General features: G+C 44.4%; 1 protein-coding gene across 1 annotated transcript in view; it reads right to left on the bottom strand.

The window, feature by feature from the left end:
• The window catches only part of LOC103210421, a 606668-nt gene that overhangs the window by 67109 nt on the left and 523687 nt on the right, over positions 1-15872 (bottom strand). Inside the window, 1 exon segment of the mRNA XM_042783036.1 lies at positions 1909-1928. Within this exon segment, the coding sequence (XP_042638970.1) occupies positions 1909-1928 (20 nt within the window).

Below are 15872 nucleotides of genomic sequence, written 5' to 3'. Positions count from 1 at the left end.
CAGGAGAGAGGTGGTGGGTGCTCTGGGAGGAATGGTTGGAGAAAGGGTTGGAGGGAGGCAGCATGTCTGGCCTTGCAGTAATAGACCTTGGGTTACTGCTGGTAACCCTGTCTTCCTCTTGTGGGATTAGAGGAGGTCAGAACATGGGGCCTCCTTGTCCTTTTAGCAGGGCCATAGTCTCAGTGGTTCCATCAAGTTCTATCAGACCAGCAAACCTGGTACCTTTTTTTTCTCAAATGATTATGAGTTTTGTTCCACATTGTTCTCCCACTCTATCCAGGATCTCCTACAGAGATCCCCCTCCGAGTGGTTGGTAGGGCACCATCTAGTTCTGGTCTCATAGTTGTATAGGCTGAGGATCACATGGTGTACCAGTCCCTTGGACTGTTTCCATGAATCTTTGGTCTTCTTCATTCTTCTTTGTTCTAGACAAGGAGAGGCCCATTGTTACATCCAGATAGCTGCTTGCAAGCTTTTAAGATTCCAGTTGCTACTTGTGAAAGTAGGATGTAGAACAATGTTTTGTGTAGTATGGTATGCCAGTTGAGCTTGATGTCCCCAGAATGAAGATATTCTTGCAGTACAGTAAATTACTTAACACAGTCCTTGCAGACACAGCCCTATATTTTGTGAAGTGTTATAAATCTGAGGTTCTGTGCCTGTGGTTATAGTTCCATTCTAGAATGAGTTGTCCATTTTGTGAATGAGGTGGGATTAGGATGGGATGTACCTTCAGTCACCATCTTAGCAGAAGGTGTGACTCAAGTTATCACCCTTCACCACCTTACTGAAATCATACCACTGTTTGTGTCACACCTTTTATCTTACAAGAGAGAAAACTAGAAGCAAGACAGAAGAGGGGAACCAGACTGCTGCCAAGATACAGGAGTGGAGTAAGTCCTTGGGATCTGGAGTCCCTGCATTTGAAACCAAGTAAAAAATGTTACAAAGGCAAACACTACACAAATTTTTACGACAAAAAAAAAGCACGTGTCTCCAGACTTTGGCAAATGTCCCCTGGGGAGGGAACAATACCATCTCAGCTGAGAACCATGGGCTTAGAAAATAAAAATAGGGGGATGGGGAAAGGGAAGGGCCCAGGGGAAGGGCTCACAGTTATAATACAGCCGGGTGAGAGGTCCCATTGTGCTGAGAAGGTACCAGGTGTGTGAATTCCCGAAACTCCAGAGAGCACACACTGAGGTATCAAGAACAGCGAGTGCAAAGGTCCGATGTGGATGTGCACTTGGGGAGCTGCAGGGATAGAGCCCAAGCAGAGTGAGCTCAGGGGGAAGCAGTGTGAAACTGGCCTGAGATCAGCAAGGCAAAATGGAGGAATTTTTGTTTGAAAAACTTCTTTATATTTATCACTCTTTTACAGTCTTGCTTTCTCTCGTCTCATTAAAAAATAAAATAATTCCAATTCTCTAGAAGTGGGCACGTTTTAACCTAAACTGTTGTTGTTGTTGTTATGTGCCGTTGAATCAGACCTGACTTATAGTGACTCCTCCTTGGGTTTCCGAGGCAGTATCACTACGGAAGTGGATTGCCCCATCTTTCTTCCGAGGAGTGGCTGGTGGGTTTGAATTGCCAGCCTTCTGGTTAGCAGTTAAGTGCCTTAGGTACTACACTACCAGAGCTCCCTAACCTAACCTGAGTGTGGTGAAATGAGTTCCTTTATGTGGGCTTTTGCCTTTGTTCTTTGGAAAAACAGGTAGATTTCAGCCCCCAAACTGCCTGAGACATTATCTTTACCCTAGTTTTCTACCCCAGAGGGTTTCTTACTTTTGTCCCAGTTGACTGACATTTCCTGAGCAAGCTGTCAACAACTTGTGGTTTGATACTGCAGCCTGCCCTGAAAGGAACTGGTTAATATAATATGCAAATGAAGTGAGTATAGCCTACTACGCAAATGAAATGTCTATGGCCTACCAAGAAGGGAGAGAGGATTGCTTAGTTCAGGGCCCTGGTAGAAGGGCCATGCTTTGAGATTAATGAGGAGTTTGCTTATATATAAAGGAACTCTGGTGGCACAGTGGGTAAAACATTTGACTGCTAACCAAAAGGTCAGAGGTTCAAACCTACCAGCTGCTCCATGGGAGGAAGATGAGGCAATCTACTTCTATAAAGAGTTACAGCTTTGGAAACACAGTGGAAGTCACTATGAGTCAGACTCTACTCAATAGCACTGGGTTTAGGTTTCGCTTATATATGCAGCCAACATCACAGAAGTTGGCAGGCAGAAAGAAAGACGGCACAAAGAAACAGAGTGAGTGGAAGGAAAGAACTTCCTGAAAAAGCTGTAACACAGGTCAAAGGCTGTAAACACTAAAGACCGCGAGAGGCAAGGAAAGGGTCCTGTGGCACAGCCAGCAGTGCCAGGCTCTGCAGGGTCCAATCCGCATAGCCTACAGCAACATGCCAGGAAGGAGCTCGGCAGAAGAACTGGAACTGGTAAGATGAAAGGGGCCCAGCAGCAGATATGGCGGCAACAGGCCTGGAAGGGGCCCAGCAGCAGAGGTGGTGGTGATGGCAGAACGGGCTGCTAAGAATACAGCTGAGAGAGCTGAAAACATCCGACACTGGCTGTGAGCTGGGTCAGTCAGCAGTGGACAGGCTGACGGCAGAGACACCTGTCCTCAGGGGACTAAGAGGAAGCCTGTCCCGAGGGGGCTGAGAGGAGGCTGGAAGGGCTGTGAGTGGGTGTGCACAGCAGAGAGGAGGGCCTACTCAGCTGTAGGGCTGAGGAGCTAAGACAGCTGTCCTGTATTGAAGGGAGGGATGTGAGCTCCTCTTCAGGGGAGCCTTCCAGACTTTGCCTTCATGCATTCTAAGCCTGATCCTGAGTTGGAGCTTCCTGATCCCGATTCCAATTTCTACCCTGTTACTTCCTTAATAAACCACTTTAAAAAAGTATGGTTTATGAGTTTTGTGTGCCCATTGCAATGTATTATCAAACATAGTAGAGAAGTAGAGAGTGCTGTGGAGGATGGCTGGTGACAGAACTCGTGAACAAGTTGAAAGGTGGAGGTAAGTCTGACCTGTACCTCATAGGCATTAGCTTTGGGATGATCCCAACAGTCATCATGCTCCATGAAATCAGACAGATTTCAACACTTATATCACTACCACTTTACAACTGAGTTTCAAGAAATGCCCTAGAGAAGACACAGAGTGGTACACAAACGGTAGACAACAAAGATAAACCCCTTTACATACACAATACTGCGTTGTCAGCGATAACAAACAAATCCACAGGTAAATAGATGGGTAGACACACTGAATTATCAGGTATGTCCAGGCAAAAGGGAACATACCTATGACCATATATAAGGTTGGTAGATGATATTGATACATTTTTATTTATTGATTTATCTGCTTGTTTTTATGTGCTCTAAGAAATGTCCAAACAAATCTTAAAAGGTTGCAAGCAGCCATCTAGATGCAACATTGGGTCTCTCCTCATCCAGAGCAAAGAAGAATGAAGAAAAACAATGATTCATGGAAACAGTTAGTCCAAGTGACTGGTATACCATGTGATCCTCGGCCTGTACGACTATGAGACCAGAAGCACTAGATAGTGCCTGACTGCCACTGTCAACCACTCGGAGGGGGATCTATGTAGGAGATCCTGGATACAGAGGGAGAACGACGTGGAATAAAACTCAAAATCATTTGGGGAAAAAAAAAGGGACCAAGTTCGCTGGTCTGATAGAGCCTGATGGAACCACTGAGACTATAGTTCCCATCTGCCCTTCAGGTCTGGAATTGAACCCATACCTGTGGCTTTCAACCAAACAAAAGACAGGCATATGAGATGAACATTTACATCAGGGAGATACACTCCTTAGAGCAATCAATCATGGGAGAACAGAAGGGCACTTACACAGGGAGATAGCTGGGGGGGGGGGGGGGGGGGGGGGGGGGGGCAGGAACGCATAGAAGAACATAGGGAAGAGGTAACTATGGGAGAAAATGAGAAGACAGCTGTTAAAACTGAGGAATTGCAGTCAATATCACGAAACAAAATCTGTATGAACTGCTGTATGGAAAATGAATGTGCTTTGTAAACTTTCACCCAAATCACAATAAAAATTAAAAAAAGAAAAAATAATGCCCTACATTTCTAACTCTCTTTTCCCAAACTAAATGGTCTATGTTGGTTAATACATTACAGCAGAGAACTGTCTAAGTTAGGGTTTCTCAACCTTGAAATTACTGACATTCTGAACTACTTCATTATTTGCTGAAGGGCTGTCCTGAGTAGTGCAGGATATTGAACAGCACACGGTCTCCTCCCACTACACGCCAGTAGTGTCCTTTTCAGGTTTGAAATATGAGTTACATTCATAGTGAAGAGGTTGAGACCTTACCCAGTGAGACCAGGAGCCCAAAGTTCTCCAGGATCACCTCCAAGTACAGAGTCCTCTGGGTCAGTTCCAGCTGCCCTCACTCCACCCAAGCAAAGGGCACAACCACTTCACAGACACCTGGGAAGTCAAAAAGAGGCAGCAGTGTCGGTCTTTACGGTGCTGGATGGGACAAGAGCTTGTCTGTGTGTCAATGATCAAAGTGCAGAGAGACTCAATGCCCAAATTATCCAGCACTGCCTGAGGGCCTAGCTGGGTGCTGCAATGCTGAGGCTACAATGAGTTGGAATCAACTCACTGCACTGGAATCAATAGCACACAGCAGTGCAGGACAGAAAAGCATCCTGTATGGGAAGTCACTAGAGAACAGGACAGTAAACAATGTGAGACGTCAGAGAAAAATCAATGATGATGACAATACCCATCATAGCAATAACGGCAGTGACTTAGCCTGGCTTCCATGGTGCCTCTGCATGGGTTCCTACTGCCAACCTTTAGGTTAGAAGACAAGTGCAACCACTTACACAACCCAGGGACTCCAAACCTCTAGGAAAAGTCTCTGTAAAAAGGTAGCATTTAAGCAGCAGCCAGAAGGATGAACAAAGGGTCAAGGTCGGAGGTGGTACCTCAGGGTGGATGGGTAGAGACTCACAGGCCATGATGGCAGTTGGATTCATTCCAAGTGTCATGGGAGCCCCTGGAGAGAGTATCAGCCACCTACGGAGCACCTGTCAGAGGCATGACAGTCCTCTCTCCTTGTTAACCCAATGCCACTGATTGACTCATCACGACCATACAGGACAGAGTAGAACTGCCTCATAGTTTAAGGCTGTAATTTTTACGGAAGCAGACTGCCTCATCTTTCTCACACGGAGCAACTGGTGGGTTCAAACCGCCAACCTTTTCATTATCAACTGAATGCTTTAACTACTATGCCACCAGAGCTCCTGTTGTTGTTATGTGCCGTAGAGTCGGACCCGACTCATAGTGACGCCTCCTTGGGTTTTCGAGGCGGTATCACTATGGAAGTAGATTGCCCCATCTTCCTTCCGAGGAGTGGCTGGTGGGTTTGAACAGCCAGTCTTCTGGTTAGCAGTCAAGTGCCTTAGGCACTAGGCTACCAGAGCTCCCACTATTGTTGTTGTTGTTGTTGTTGTTGTTATGTGCCGTGGAGTCAAACCCGACTCATAGCAACCCCTCCTTGGGTTTCCAAGGCAGTATCACTAAGGAAGTAGGATTGCCCAACCTTCCTTCCGAGGAGTGGCTGGTGGGTTTGAACCGCCAGCCTTCTGGTTAGCAGTCAAGTGCCTTAGCCACTATGCTACCAGAGCTCCTAGGCGCTGTCAAATCAATTCTGACTCAGAACCAATGTGACAAAGTGGAACGGTTTCCTAGCGTTTTCTAGGCTGTGATCTGTACCAGGGCCTATCGCAGGTCTTTCTCCCAAGGAGTCGCTAGGTGGTTTCGAACTATCAAATTTTCGGTTGGCAAGCGAGTGCTGTAGCAATTGCGCCACCGTGACTCTATGATACCCTTTTAGGCCTGGGGATAAAGCAAACGGCCAGCCGGCGCCAGCTGCCGGGAACAAACAGCTGCAACGAGAAATCCAGCGACTTCCTCGGCTTCCGGCCCACCGGCCAGGAGCCCTCTGCGACCGAGCAGCGGAGCAGCAATTCCAAGCCCACCCTCCACTCACCTGCGCCCGGTCCCTCAGCGCCGCCGCCATTGGGGGACCCTGTGGACAAAGCAGCAACGCTGGAGAGGCTGGCGGCCGGGCCGGACCCCGCAGGCTCCCCCGTCAGAAACGGGGTGACCTCGGCAGACTCGCACTCCGGGCCTCAGTCTCCCGGTGTCAAGGGGCAGAAGGCCCAGGGCGCCGTCTCCGGGGCTGCGGGAACGGCGGGCAGGGGCGGCGGCAACAGGTAGCTCGAGGGCCCAGTGGGGGTCCAGGGGACACCCCCGTTACAGAGGGTCACGGCTCCTCCAAAGGCTCAGGGTGTTTTCACAAAGCCAAGCAGCGGAGATGCGACACAACGCTCCAACCCTCACAACTTGTCTGGTGACGAGCGTCTTATGCTGATGACGTAACCACTAGAAGGGCGGAAGTCCCGCCCCCGTGCGCCCGTCCCAAAACAAACGCCTCTATGACAGGAGGACCATTGGCAAACGCCCTACGCTGACGCATGATGCCTTCTGGGTAACGTAGTTTCCCCGCATTCAGTCTGGCAAGGACCATCTTTCCAATTTGTCTTCTTCACGTAAACGCGCAGGAGGGCGGTAGTCCCGCCTCAAACCCACTTCGACAACCGGCACTGGGATGGGGGGCAGGGAGAAAGGACGGCTGTGAAGCGGTCCTTGTAACTCCCATGAAAACCAAGGCCAGGAAGAAGAGGACACTTACCAGGTGCTCGTCCCCGTGCATGACTCACCCGCTCCCATACTTTCCCTCCCAACTCGGTCCTACGAGATAAGGATAAGCAATCAGACAAAATTACCGCCAAAAGGAGAACTCCAGGAGTCCCATGCCGACTCATTGCACTCCTCATTGGGAGGACGGCCCTCTACGGGGTCCATTGGCCAGGTACCACACTGGAAGGTGCATAGAGGGTGCACACAATTATGAGTAATGGCCTTGGGAAGAACAGCAGAAAGGTGGATTTGTCATCCACTGGTGGCGTAGTGCCTAAGGCATTTGACTGCTAATGAGAAGGCTGGTAGTTCAAATCCACCAGCTACTGCTTAGAAGGAAAATTGGGCAGTCTACTTCCATTGTAGGGAATTCTGGTAGCATAGTGCCTAAGGCACTTGACTGCTAACTAGAAGGCTGGCGGTTCCAACCCACCAGCCACTCCTCGGAAGGAAGGTTGGGCAATCTACTTCCGTAGGGATCTGCCTCGGAAACCCAAGGAGGGGTCGCTATGAGTCAGGGCCGACTCGATGGCACACAACAACAACAACAACAACTTCCGTAGTGATACTACCTCGGAAACCCAACGAGGGGTCGCTATGAGTCCAATCGGACTCCACAGCAGTGAGTTTGCTTTTTTGGTTTTACCACTCCTTAGAAGGCAGACTGGGCAATCTACTTCCATAGAGATAACGCCTTGGAAACCCAAGGAGGGGTCACTGTGAGTCGAATCCACTTGAGGGCAGTGAGTTTGGCTTGGTTTGGAAGCTGGGGGTGGTAAACGGGGTGGATTGGAGGGAAACTCAGGAGTCCAATATTGAAGGTGCACAGTTGAAATGTCTATGAGTCCCCAAAGTATCTGGGTGATGTAAACAGTTCCACGTACCAATGAATGTTACCAGAGGGTTCTGCTTTGGGCCTGTAAACATGTGAGCTATAACCTTAACATTCTTAAGTTATATGGGAAGAGAGCTGGCGGTTCAAACCCACCAGCCACTCCTCAGAAGGAAGGTTGGGCAATCTACTTCTGTAGTGATACTGCCTCGGAAACCCAAGGAGTGGGTGCTATGAGTTGGGTCCGACTTGACGACACATAACAACATGGGATCGAAAAAGGGGAGTGGTGCTGAAGAACTGAATAGACAAAAGATCGACTCTAGACTGACATTAAGTGACTGTGGACAAGAAACCAAGGGGTTTGTTTGTCACCCCATAGATGTATTATGGAAAGGCTTTCCAATGTGATGGATCCCTTTTATATGGCCTTTTTTGTCATGGTATTGTAACTCCCACCAAATGACTGCGTGTTGTTGTTGTTAGGTGCCATAGAGTCAGCTCTGAATCATAGCAACCCTACATACAACAGAACAAAACACTGCCTGGTCTTCTGCCACCCTCACATCCTTGCTATACCTGAGCCCATTGTTGAAGCCACTGTGGCAGTCCATCTCATTGAGGGCCTTCCCCTTTTTTGTTGACCCTCCATTTTACCAACTATGATATCATTCTCCAAGGAATGGTCCCTTTTGACAACATGACCAAAGTAGGTGAGACAAAGTCTGGCCGTTCTCGCTTCCAAGGAGCATCTCAGCTGCACTCCCTCCAGGACAGTTTTGTTAGTCTGGCAGTCCATGCTACTTTCGGTATTCTTCACTAACAACACAACTCAAATCTTCTTTGTTCTTCCTTTGCATTGTCTAGCTTTCACATGCATATGAGGTGATTGAAAAGACAATGACTGGTGGGGCTATGCAAATGAGGTACTTATGGCCCACCAAGGGGATTGGATAGCTTGCTAAATAATGCACATAAAGTGCAAGGCACTCTTGTGGGGGTTGAACCATACAAGTAAGGTATATGGAACTGTTATTATCCCACTAGGCTTAAAATGAGGAGCTCTGGTAGCATAGTGGCTAAGGCACTTGACTGCTCACCAGAAGGCTGGCGGTTCAAACCCACCAGCCACTCCTCGGAAGGAAGGTTGGGCAATCCTACTTCCGTAGTGATACTGCCTCGGAAACCCAAGGAGGGGTCGCTATGAGTCGGGGCCGACTCGACGGCAAATAACAACAACAACAGGCTTAAAATGAGCCATCCTAAAGGCAGAAATGGGGGAACTCACTACCTACCACAAAGAAAGAAGAGCTAGGAGTGGAAAACATCCTTTGGAGGCAGGATCCCTGTGCCGAGAAACTCCTAGACCCAGAAGACAAAAAGAGCTGTAGCACCAGAAATGGCGAGAATCTGCAGCGGAGAAATGGCAGCAACAGAGGCCACAGAACCAGGAGACTGGTGGGAGAAGGTATAGTGAGCTTCTTGGCCAATGGACCTGGAAAGTTGAGCACCTTCAGGCAGGAGGCTGTCAGAGTGGGGTGGCTCGGGGCACTTGGCAGCATTAGGCTCCCAACCCAAAGAGAGAGAGCTGAACATCTCGCAGCAGGAGGGTTAGTGGTGAAGTAGGGCCTCCGGGCACTTGTCGCCAGAGCTAGGCTTGCCAACATGGAGCCAGAGAGCAGTCCAGAGTGAGGTGCTTCTGCGCATGTACAGTGGACCTAACAAGCCCTTTAATGCTTGTCCAGCCGGGGCAGAGGCTGGGATGAGGGGATGAGGGCCAAAGAGAAGTCTGCCCATGGGCAGTGGTGAGAAGAGGCTGTCCTCACTTAAGGGTGTCCTGAGTCATTCCTTATCCTCAGATGTAATCTGTTATTTCACTAATGAAACCCATAATTAGGAATATTGTCTGTGAGTTCTGTGTGGCCACTGCAACATATTATCAAACCTAGCAGAGAAGCAGAGCATGCCCTGGGAGGAACAGCCAGTGTCAGAATTTTTTTTTTTTTAAAAAAGGTTGGAGATAGGAGGGATGTCTGACCTGTGCTTCATAGAAATCAGCCTTGGGCAGATGCTGATGGTGATTCTGCCGCTCATGAAGTTAGAGGTCAGACCTCTGCCACACCATTTTTACAGACTTAATACTAGTCACCACTGGATGTTTTGCTTTTCTAATTTAAATGGCCCTGAAGATTTTGAGTCTATTGAGAGAGGTAAGGACTGCATCATAAGCTTCAGAGAAATTAAAAGCCAGACCCCCTGACAGAAAGGACAATCTCTGGGTGAATGTGTGGCAGAGGTTCTTCACTGTTTTTCCTTTTTCCTCTTCCCCTCTTAACCTGAACCTAGCTTCTCCCCCAGATACCACCATCAAACTCTCCCACTGCTTTCATCTTGAAGATACTCACTTTTCATTTGCAGTCCAATCCAATACACAACATAAACCTCCTCACTCGATAGCCAGGGATAGCCTGGTCATTTGCCCAGTTCTTGTGTCTCACTGTGGGAAGTGAAAGTGTCAGGCCCACGATAAAGGTGCTTTTCTTTGGGCTGAGACACCTACTGACAGATTTCTTCTTGCCTAGCAGATGCTCAATTTCAGAACCATCGATTCTTAAAAAATAACTGACAGGAAAAAAAGTAAGAGCCCCTTTTCTAGAAGTGCGTGGAGGTACAGTCAGGAATCCCGAGTGTCCGCCTTCCACTTACGCTACTGTCTGTCTGTCCCGCTTCCCTTCCCAAGAACCCGGTGAAGTCCAGTGGATAGCTCACCACTCCCTCAGTTTGCTCTTTTTCACCCTCACTTGGTTGATATTCCCACTTATCTTCCTCTTTGAGATACAAAACCAAAGTCATTCACATGGTTGAGATGGTGGGCTGGCTTAGCTCTTCATCAGTTCCAGAAATTCTAACCCAGCAGCCATAACCAGGTATTTTTTTGAAATTGGGTCTTTGAAGATATTATATAATGTAGCAATTCCAAGATTCCCTGTCCAGACATCAGCAAGGGACTAAATAACTAATTGTAACTGTAACAACCACACATACTTGCATGTATAAATCCTGGTTTATCTATTAAAATTTAAGCAACTTTATTTTATAATACTGTTTTACTGTGTTTCTGGTGAAGGTTTACACAGCAGTTTGTTACTATTCAACAATTTCTACAAAATTATTCAGTAACATCAGTTGCACTCTTTACAACTCGTGAACATTTCATTATCTCTGTCTGGTTATTCTGTCTACATTAATCTAGTTTCCATTTCCCCTTACATTCTCATCTTTGTTTTAAATTAACTGTTGACTCTTTTGACTCATATAGGTGATCGTTTAAAGGAGCACAGTATTCATATGTGACGTTATTTGGTGAATCAGTCTGTTTGGCTACAAGATAAAAGCAGGAGTTAAAATCAGTTTAAGATTTGAGAGTATGTTATGTCAGGTCAAGTCTTAGGTAGTCCTCCAGTCTCAACCAGTCTAGTAGGTGTGGTTTTTGTGCTTTTAGAAATTTCTGGTTCAGTTCCACATTTTTCTTCCATCCCCTCAGGACCTATCTGTTTTGGCCTTGATTAGAATGGTCGGTAATGGTACACAGGCACCATCCAGTTCCTTAAGATCTCTGTATATGAGGCTTTGGTTCATGTAGATTATTGGTCCTGTAAACTAGTTCTTTGCTGTTTTCCTATTTCTCTTTTGCTGTTGAGTAGAAACCACCATCTTATTCTTAGATGGCTAGTAATAAGTTTTTAAAACCCCCGTAGTGAGGATGTAGAACATAACTTTTACTATATCATGCCAGTTGAATGAGATGTTCCATGAGACCATGGCCCCAAGTCTTCAAACCCAGAAAACCAATCCCGTGAGGTGTTTGAATATGTTTAAGTATCTGTAACTATGGCCCCTAGAGTTTTTTACATATGAATATGCATAGAGCTATATACACACTAACTTGCTCACATATACATGCGTAACACGTCTACATGCATGCATATACTGCACATATATTGTTTTTCCTTGTTTCAAATTATATATGCCATAGCAATTACAAAGAGCCCCTTTTTGCTATACATTTGAGTTGTGTTCTGTATACTTCACTTTCAGTGTTACTTTTCTCATCACCAAAAATAACCATTTTAGACAATCTAAAGAGTGAATCCCCACCTCCCTCAACATCCCTGGTAACTACTAATGAACATTAGTTTCTGTATATTTGGACCCTTTCTCCAATAAAAACTGAGCATAGATGTTTGGGTTTCTGTTTTCAATTCTATTCCATTTGTATGTCTATAATTAAAAAAGTAACAAGCTACATGACTACTGTAGTTGGACAATATGTTTTAAAGACAGGAATTGTGAGGTTTCCTACTTTATTCTTCAAAATTGCTTTGGAGAGACAGGCATATGAGATGAACATTTACACTAGGTAGATATACTCCTTGGAAAGAAAAGTCATGGGAAACTAGAAGGGCTGTGTGTGCATAGGGATATAGCTCAGGGGCAGGAGTGCATGGAGGGAAGGACACAGGGAAGAGGTAACTGTGGGGAGGAAGTGGGAAGGGAACTGTTACAGTGTGGTAAATTGTAGTCAATGTCATGAGACAAAGTGTATGTGAAATACTGTATGGAAAGTGAATTTGCTGTGTGAACTTTCACCCAAATCACATTAAAAAATAAAAATTGCTTTGGATATTCAGTGTCTTTCCTTTCCATGTAAAATTTAGAATTATATTTTCAATTTCTGTAACCAATCATCTTAAAGCAAGTCTTCACACAATCTTTGATATGATGAAAAATATGATTCCTTCTCCAAGTTTTTTTCGAAGTTTATCATGATCTTTTAAATTAACTATGTGTTTTATTTTGCTTTAGCTGTAATTCAATCCCTAGAAACCTGTCCAGGTACACTTGAAGAAGTTCCTTACAGATTAAAGAAGCTGAGGAATCCCAGTAAGAAAAGTATAAAGTCCTATGGGAAGGTCCTATAGCAATACTGTCATCCAGATGCTACAGAAAAGAAAAATAGTGAATTGGGACTAAAAATGTATGAATGTTGGACAATTCAAACTAAAGTATGTTTTCTCAAAATATGACCATTTGTATGTACATACTTACTTCCTTAAATAAAAATTATTTAATGACCTAAACCTTCAATTTTCTCAAAGATTATGTACCTCCATTGCTAGCGGGACTGTAAAATGATCCAACCATTATGGAAATTGATATGGCAATTCCTTAAAAAGTTGGAAACAGAAATACCATTTGATCCAGCATTCCTATTAGTAGGTCCATATCCTAAAGAAGTGAGAGGCAAGACACGAACAGATGTATATACACCCATGTTCATTGCAGCACTAAAGAATAATGTAGAATCTGCAAAACACCACATAACATGGATGAACTTGGGGGCATTATGCTGAATGAAATAAGTCAATCACAGGAGGTAAAATATTCTATTAGTCCACTATTATCAAAAGTCAAGGCAAGGTTTATACATGGCAGGGAACTTTATTTGTTGGTTACCAGGGAGGGGGGTGGAATTCCTAGATAGACTGAAAAACTTAAAACACACACACACACACACACACACACATAAACATACATATATATATACATATATGTATATATGCATGTATATATATGGATTATTTGTGGTTACCAGAGGCTGGGGGGAGGAGGAAAGGGGAAGCTCTTGTCTGTGGGGCATTGAGTTTATGCTAATGGTGTATTTTGGAAAAGGATAGCAATAATGGTGATGAAAATGTCATCAATGTCCCTGACCTGTCAATGTCTAAATTGTTATGTTGGCAAATGTCTTGTGTGTTTTTACCATAATAAAAGTTAAAAAAAAAAAAAAAAAAAAGACTTCCGGTAAGATGGAGGAATAGGCAGACAAGCAACACAGATCATCTTCAACAAAGAAAAGAAAAACCAATTGACAGAGATACAGAAGATAATTCTGGAGCTCTGAACTTTGAAAGGAACTATACAGAAGTGGACTAGGCACCAACTAGTGGAAAAATCTGAACAAAAACAGTGAGTACAGAGATGGTCAGAGCTGCAGACTATCAGCTACTCTGACAGGACCAACAGCCTGAATATTTCCAAGTGGTGTTGGGACCTGAGAATTGATCTGAAGATTAGCCCTTTAGGGCTGCAGGGACAACTGCGCTGGTGGCCTATGACTAGGGAGGGAAACAGCAAGGAAGGAGATAACCTGAGCTGCTGACATTTCACTGTCCAGAGGGCACAGCCATTTTGGATATTTAAAGTGACTGAGGATGCAGCCATTTTGAATGTTTACAAGCAGTGGCCATTTTGAATCTTTACAAGTGGTAACCATTTTGGATTTCAAAGTGATAGCATTCTCATTCAGATTCCAGGGATCTAAGAATAGGCTCCATTTGCCAAGTTCAGCAGGGACATAGGAGAGGCTGACAACAGGAAAGGAGACAGGTGGTAAGTGCATAAATGCTGTCAACTAGCAAATAGAGGAGCATAGTACCCATTTGCATAGATAACATACAAAGAAAACAAAAATTGTGGGCAAGTCACTCCAACATACAATCACCAATCAAATATAACACAAAAATGTCACAATGCCTCGGAGACAACAGAGCATCATAGTCCACACAAAGAAGCAAGATAAAGCAGGAGAAACAAGGGACCAGGATACAGACCCAAAACACATCCCTGAGGAAGAAGCAACACTGGAACTCCCTGATAAGGAATTCAAAAGAATTATATTTAGGCATCTTCAACAAATTGAGAGGCGGATCAAGAAAAACACAGAGAAAACCCTACAACAATTTCAAAAGACAATACAAGAACAAAATGAAAAATTAGAAATGAGACAAAACCTACACACAGAAATCCAGATTAATACTAAATTTTCAGAAATAGATAAGGCATTGAATGGGCAAAGGAGCAGAACTGAATCAATGGAAGTAGTGAGATTGAAGGCAAATACCAGAACACTTCTTTGGAAAGGGATAAATCATTAAAAAGATCAAAACAAAATGAAGAAAGCCTACGGTCCATGTGGGATACCATCAAAAGGAATAACCTATGTGTAATAAGAATTCCAGAACAGGAAGAGACAGACAAAACCACAGAGAAAATTGTCGAAGATCTGTTGGAAGAAAATTTTAGTGGTATGATGAAAGATGAGAATATACCCATTCAGGAAGTCCAGTGAACCCCAAACAGGATAGACCCCAAAAGAAAATCACTCAGACATATCATCATCAAACTTAACAAAACCAAAGACAAAAAAAGAATCATGAGAGCAGCAGAGGAAAAACGAAAATTTACCTACAAGGAGCAACCAATAAGACTAAGATCAGATTTCTTCACAGAAGCCATGCATGTGAAAAGGCAAGGGGATGGTATATATAAAACCCTGAAAGAGAAAAAATTCCAACTAAGAACTATGTACCCAGTAAAACTGTCTCAAATATGATGGTGAAATTAGGACATTTCCAGATAAGCAGAAATTAGGGGAATTTGTTTAACCCAGACCAACCTTACAAGAGATGCTAAAGGGAGCCCTTTGGACAGAGGAGCAACAACAGCCAACAACAACTGATCATTAACACACCTGATGATATAAACCAGAAACCAACCCAGCTATGAAAGTATCCAAAGTAAATAAGCCTACAAGATTGTAAACAGGGAACCAGAGACATCAATTGACAAATGAGGACAACTACAAACCACAAAGGGAAAAAACTGTGTCATTACACAACTTGTAGATGGTAAGGAAACAAGACAACTACAAGATAGAATGGACTGTTCTAAACTTGGGCAGAAAACTATAAATCACAGGGTAACCTCAAAGAAAAATGATAAACCTTCACATCAAAAGAAAAAAGAGGACCAGCATAAATATTCAGCAAATACTAAAACAATAGCAATGAAGGAAGTGATAACATGATTCATAAACAAAACGAGCTCAGCATAGAAAATTATATGGAAGAAATTGACACCACGAAAAAGCACATAACAAAAATGACAGCAACAAATTCATATTTGGCAATAATTACATATCTGGCAAGGGACTTATCTCTAAGATTTATAGCAGAAGAGTGGATGAGCAAACTATGGTACATACACATAATGGAATGCTATGCAGCACTAAAGAATAATGTAGAGTCTGCACAACACCGCATAATATCAATGAACTTGGAGGACATTATGCTGAGTGAAATGTCAGTCACAAAAGGACAAATATAGTATTAGTTCATTGTTGTGGAGGGTCAAGGAAA

The sequence above is a fragment of the Orycteropus afer genome, unplaced genomic scaffold (assembly GCF_000298275.1).
Source record: "Orycteropus afer afer isolate SDZICR_OR568_19922 unplaced genomic scaffold, OryAfe1.0 scaffold00610, whole genome shotgun sequence".
Lineage (NCBI taxonomy): Eukaryota > Metazoa > Chordata > Mammalia > Tubulidentata > Orycteropodidae > Orycteropus > Orycteropus afer.
Note: the sequence above shows the minus strand (reverse complement) of the source record. Positions and strands in the feature narration are given on the sequence as shown.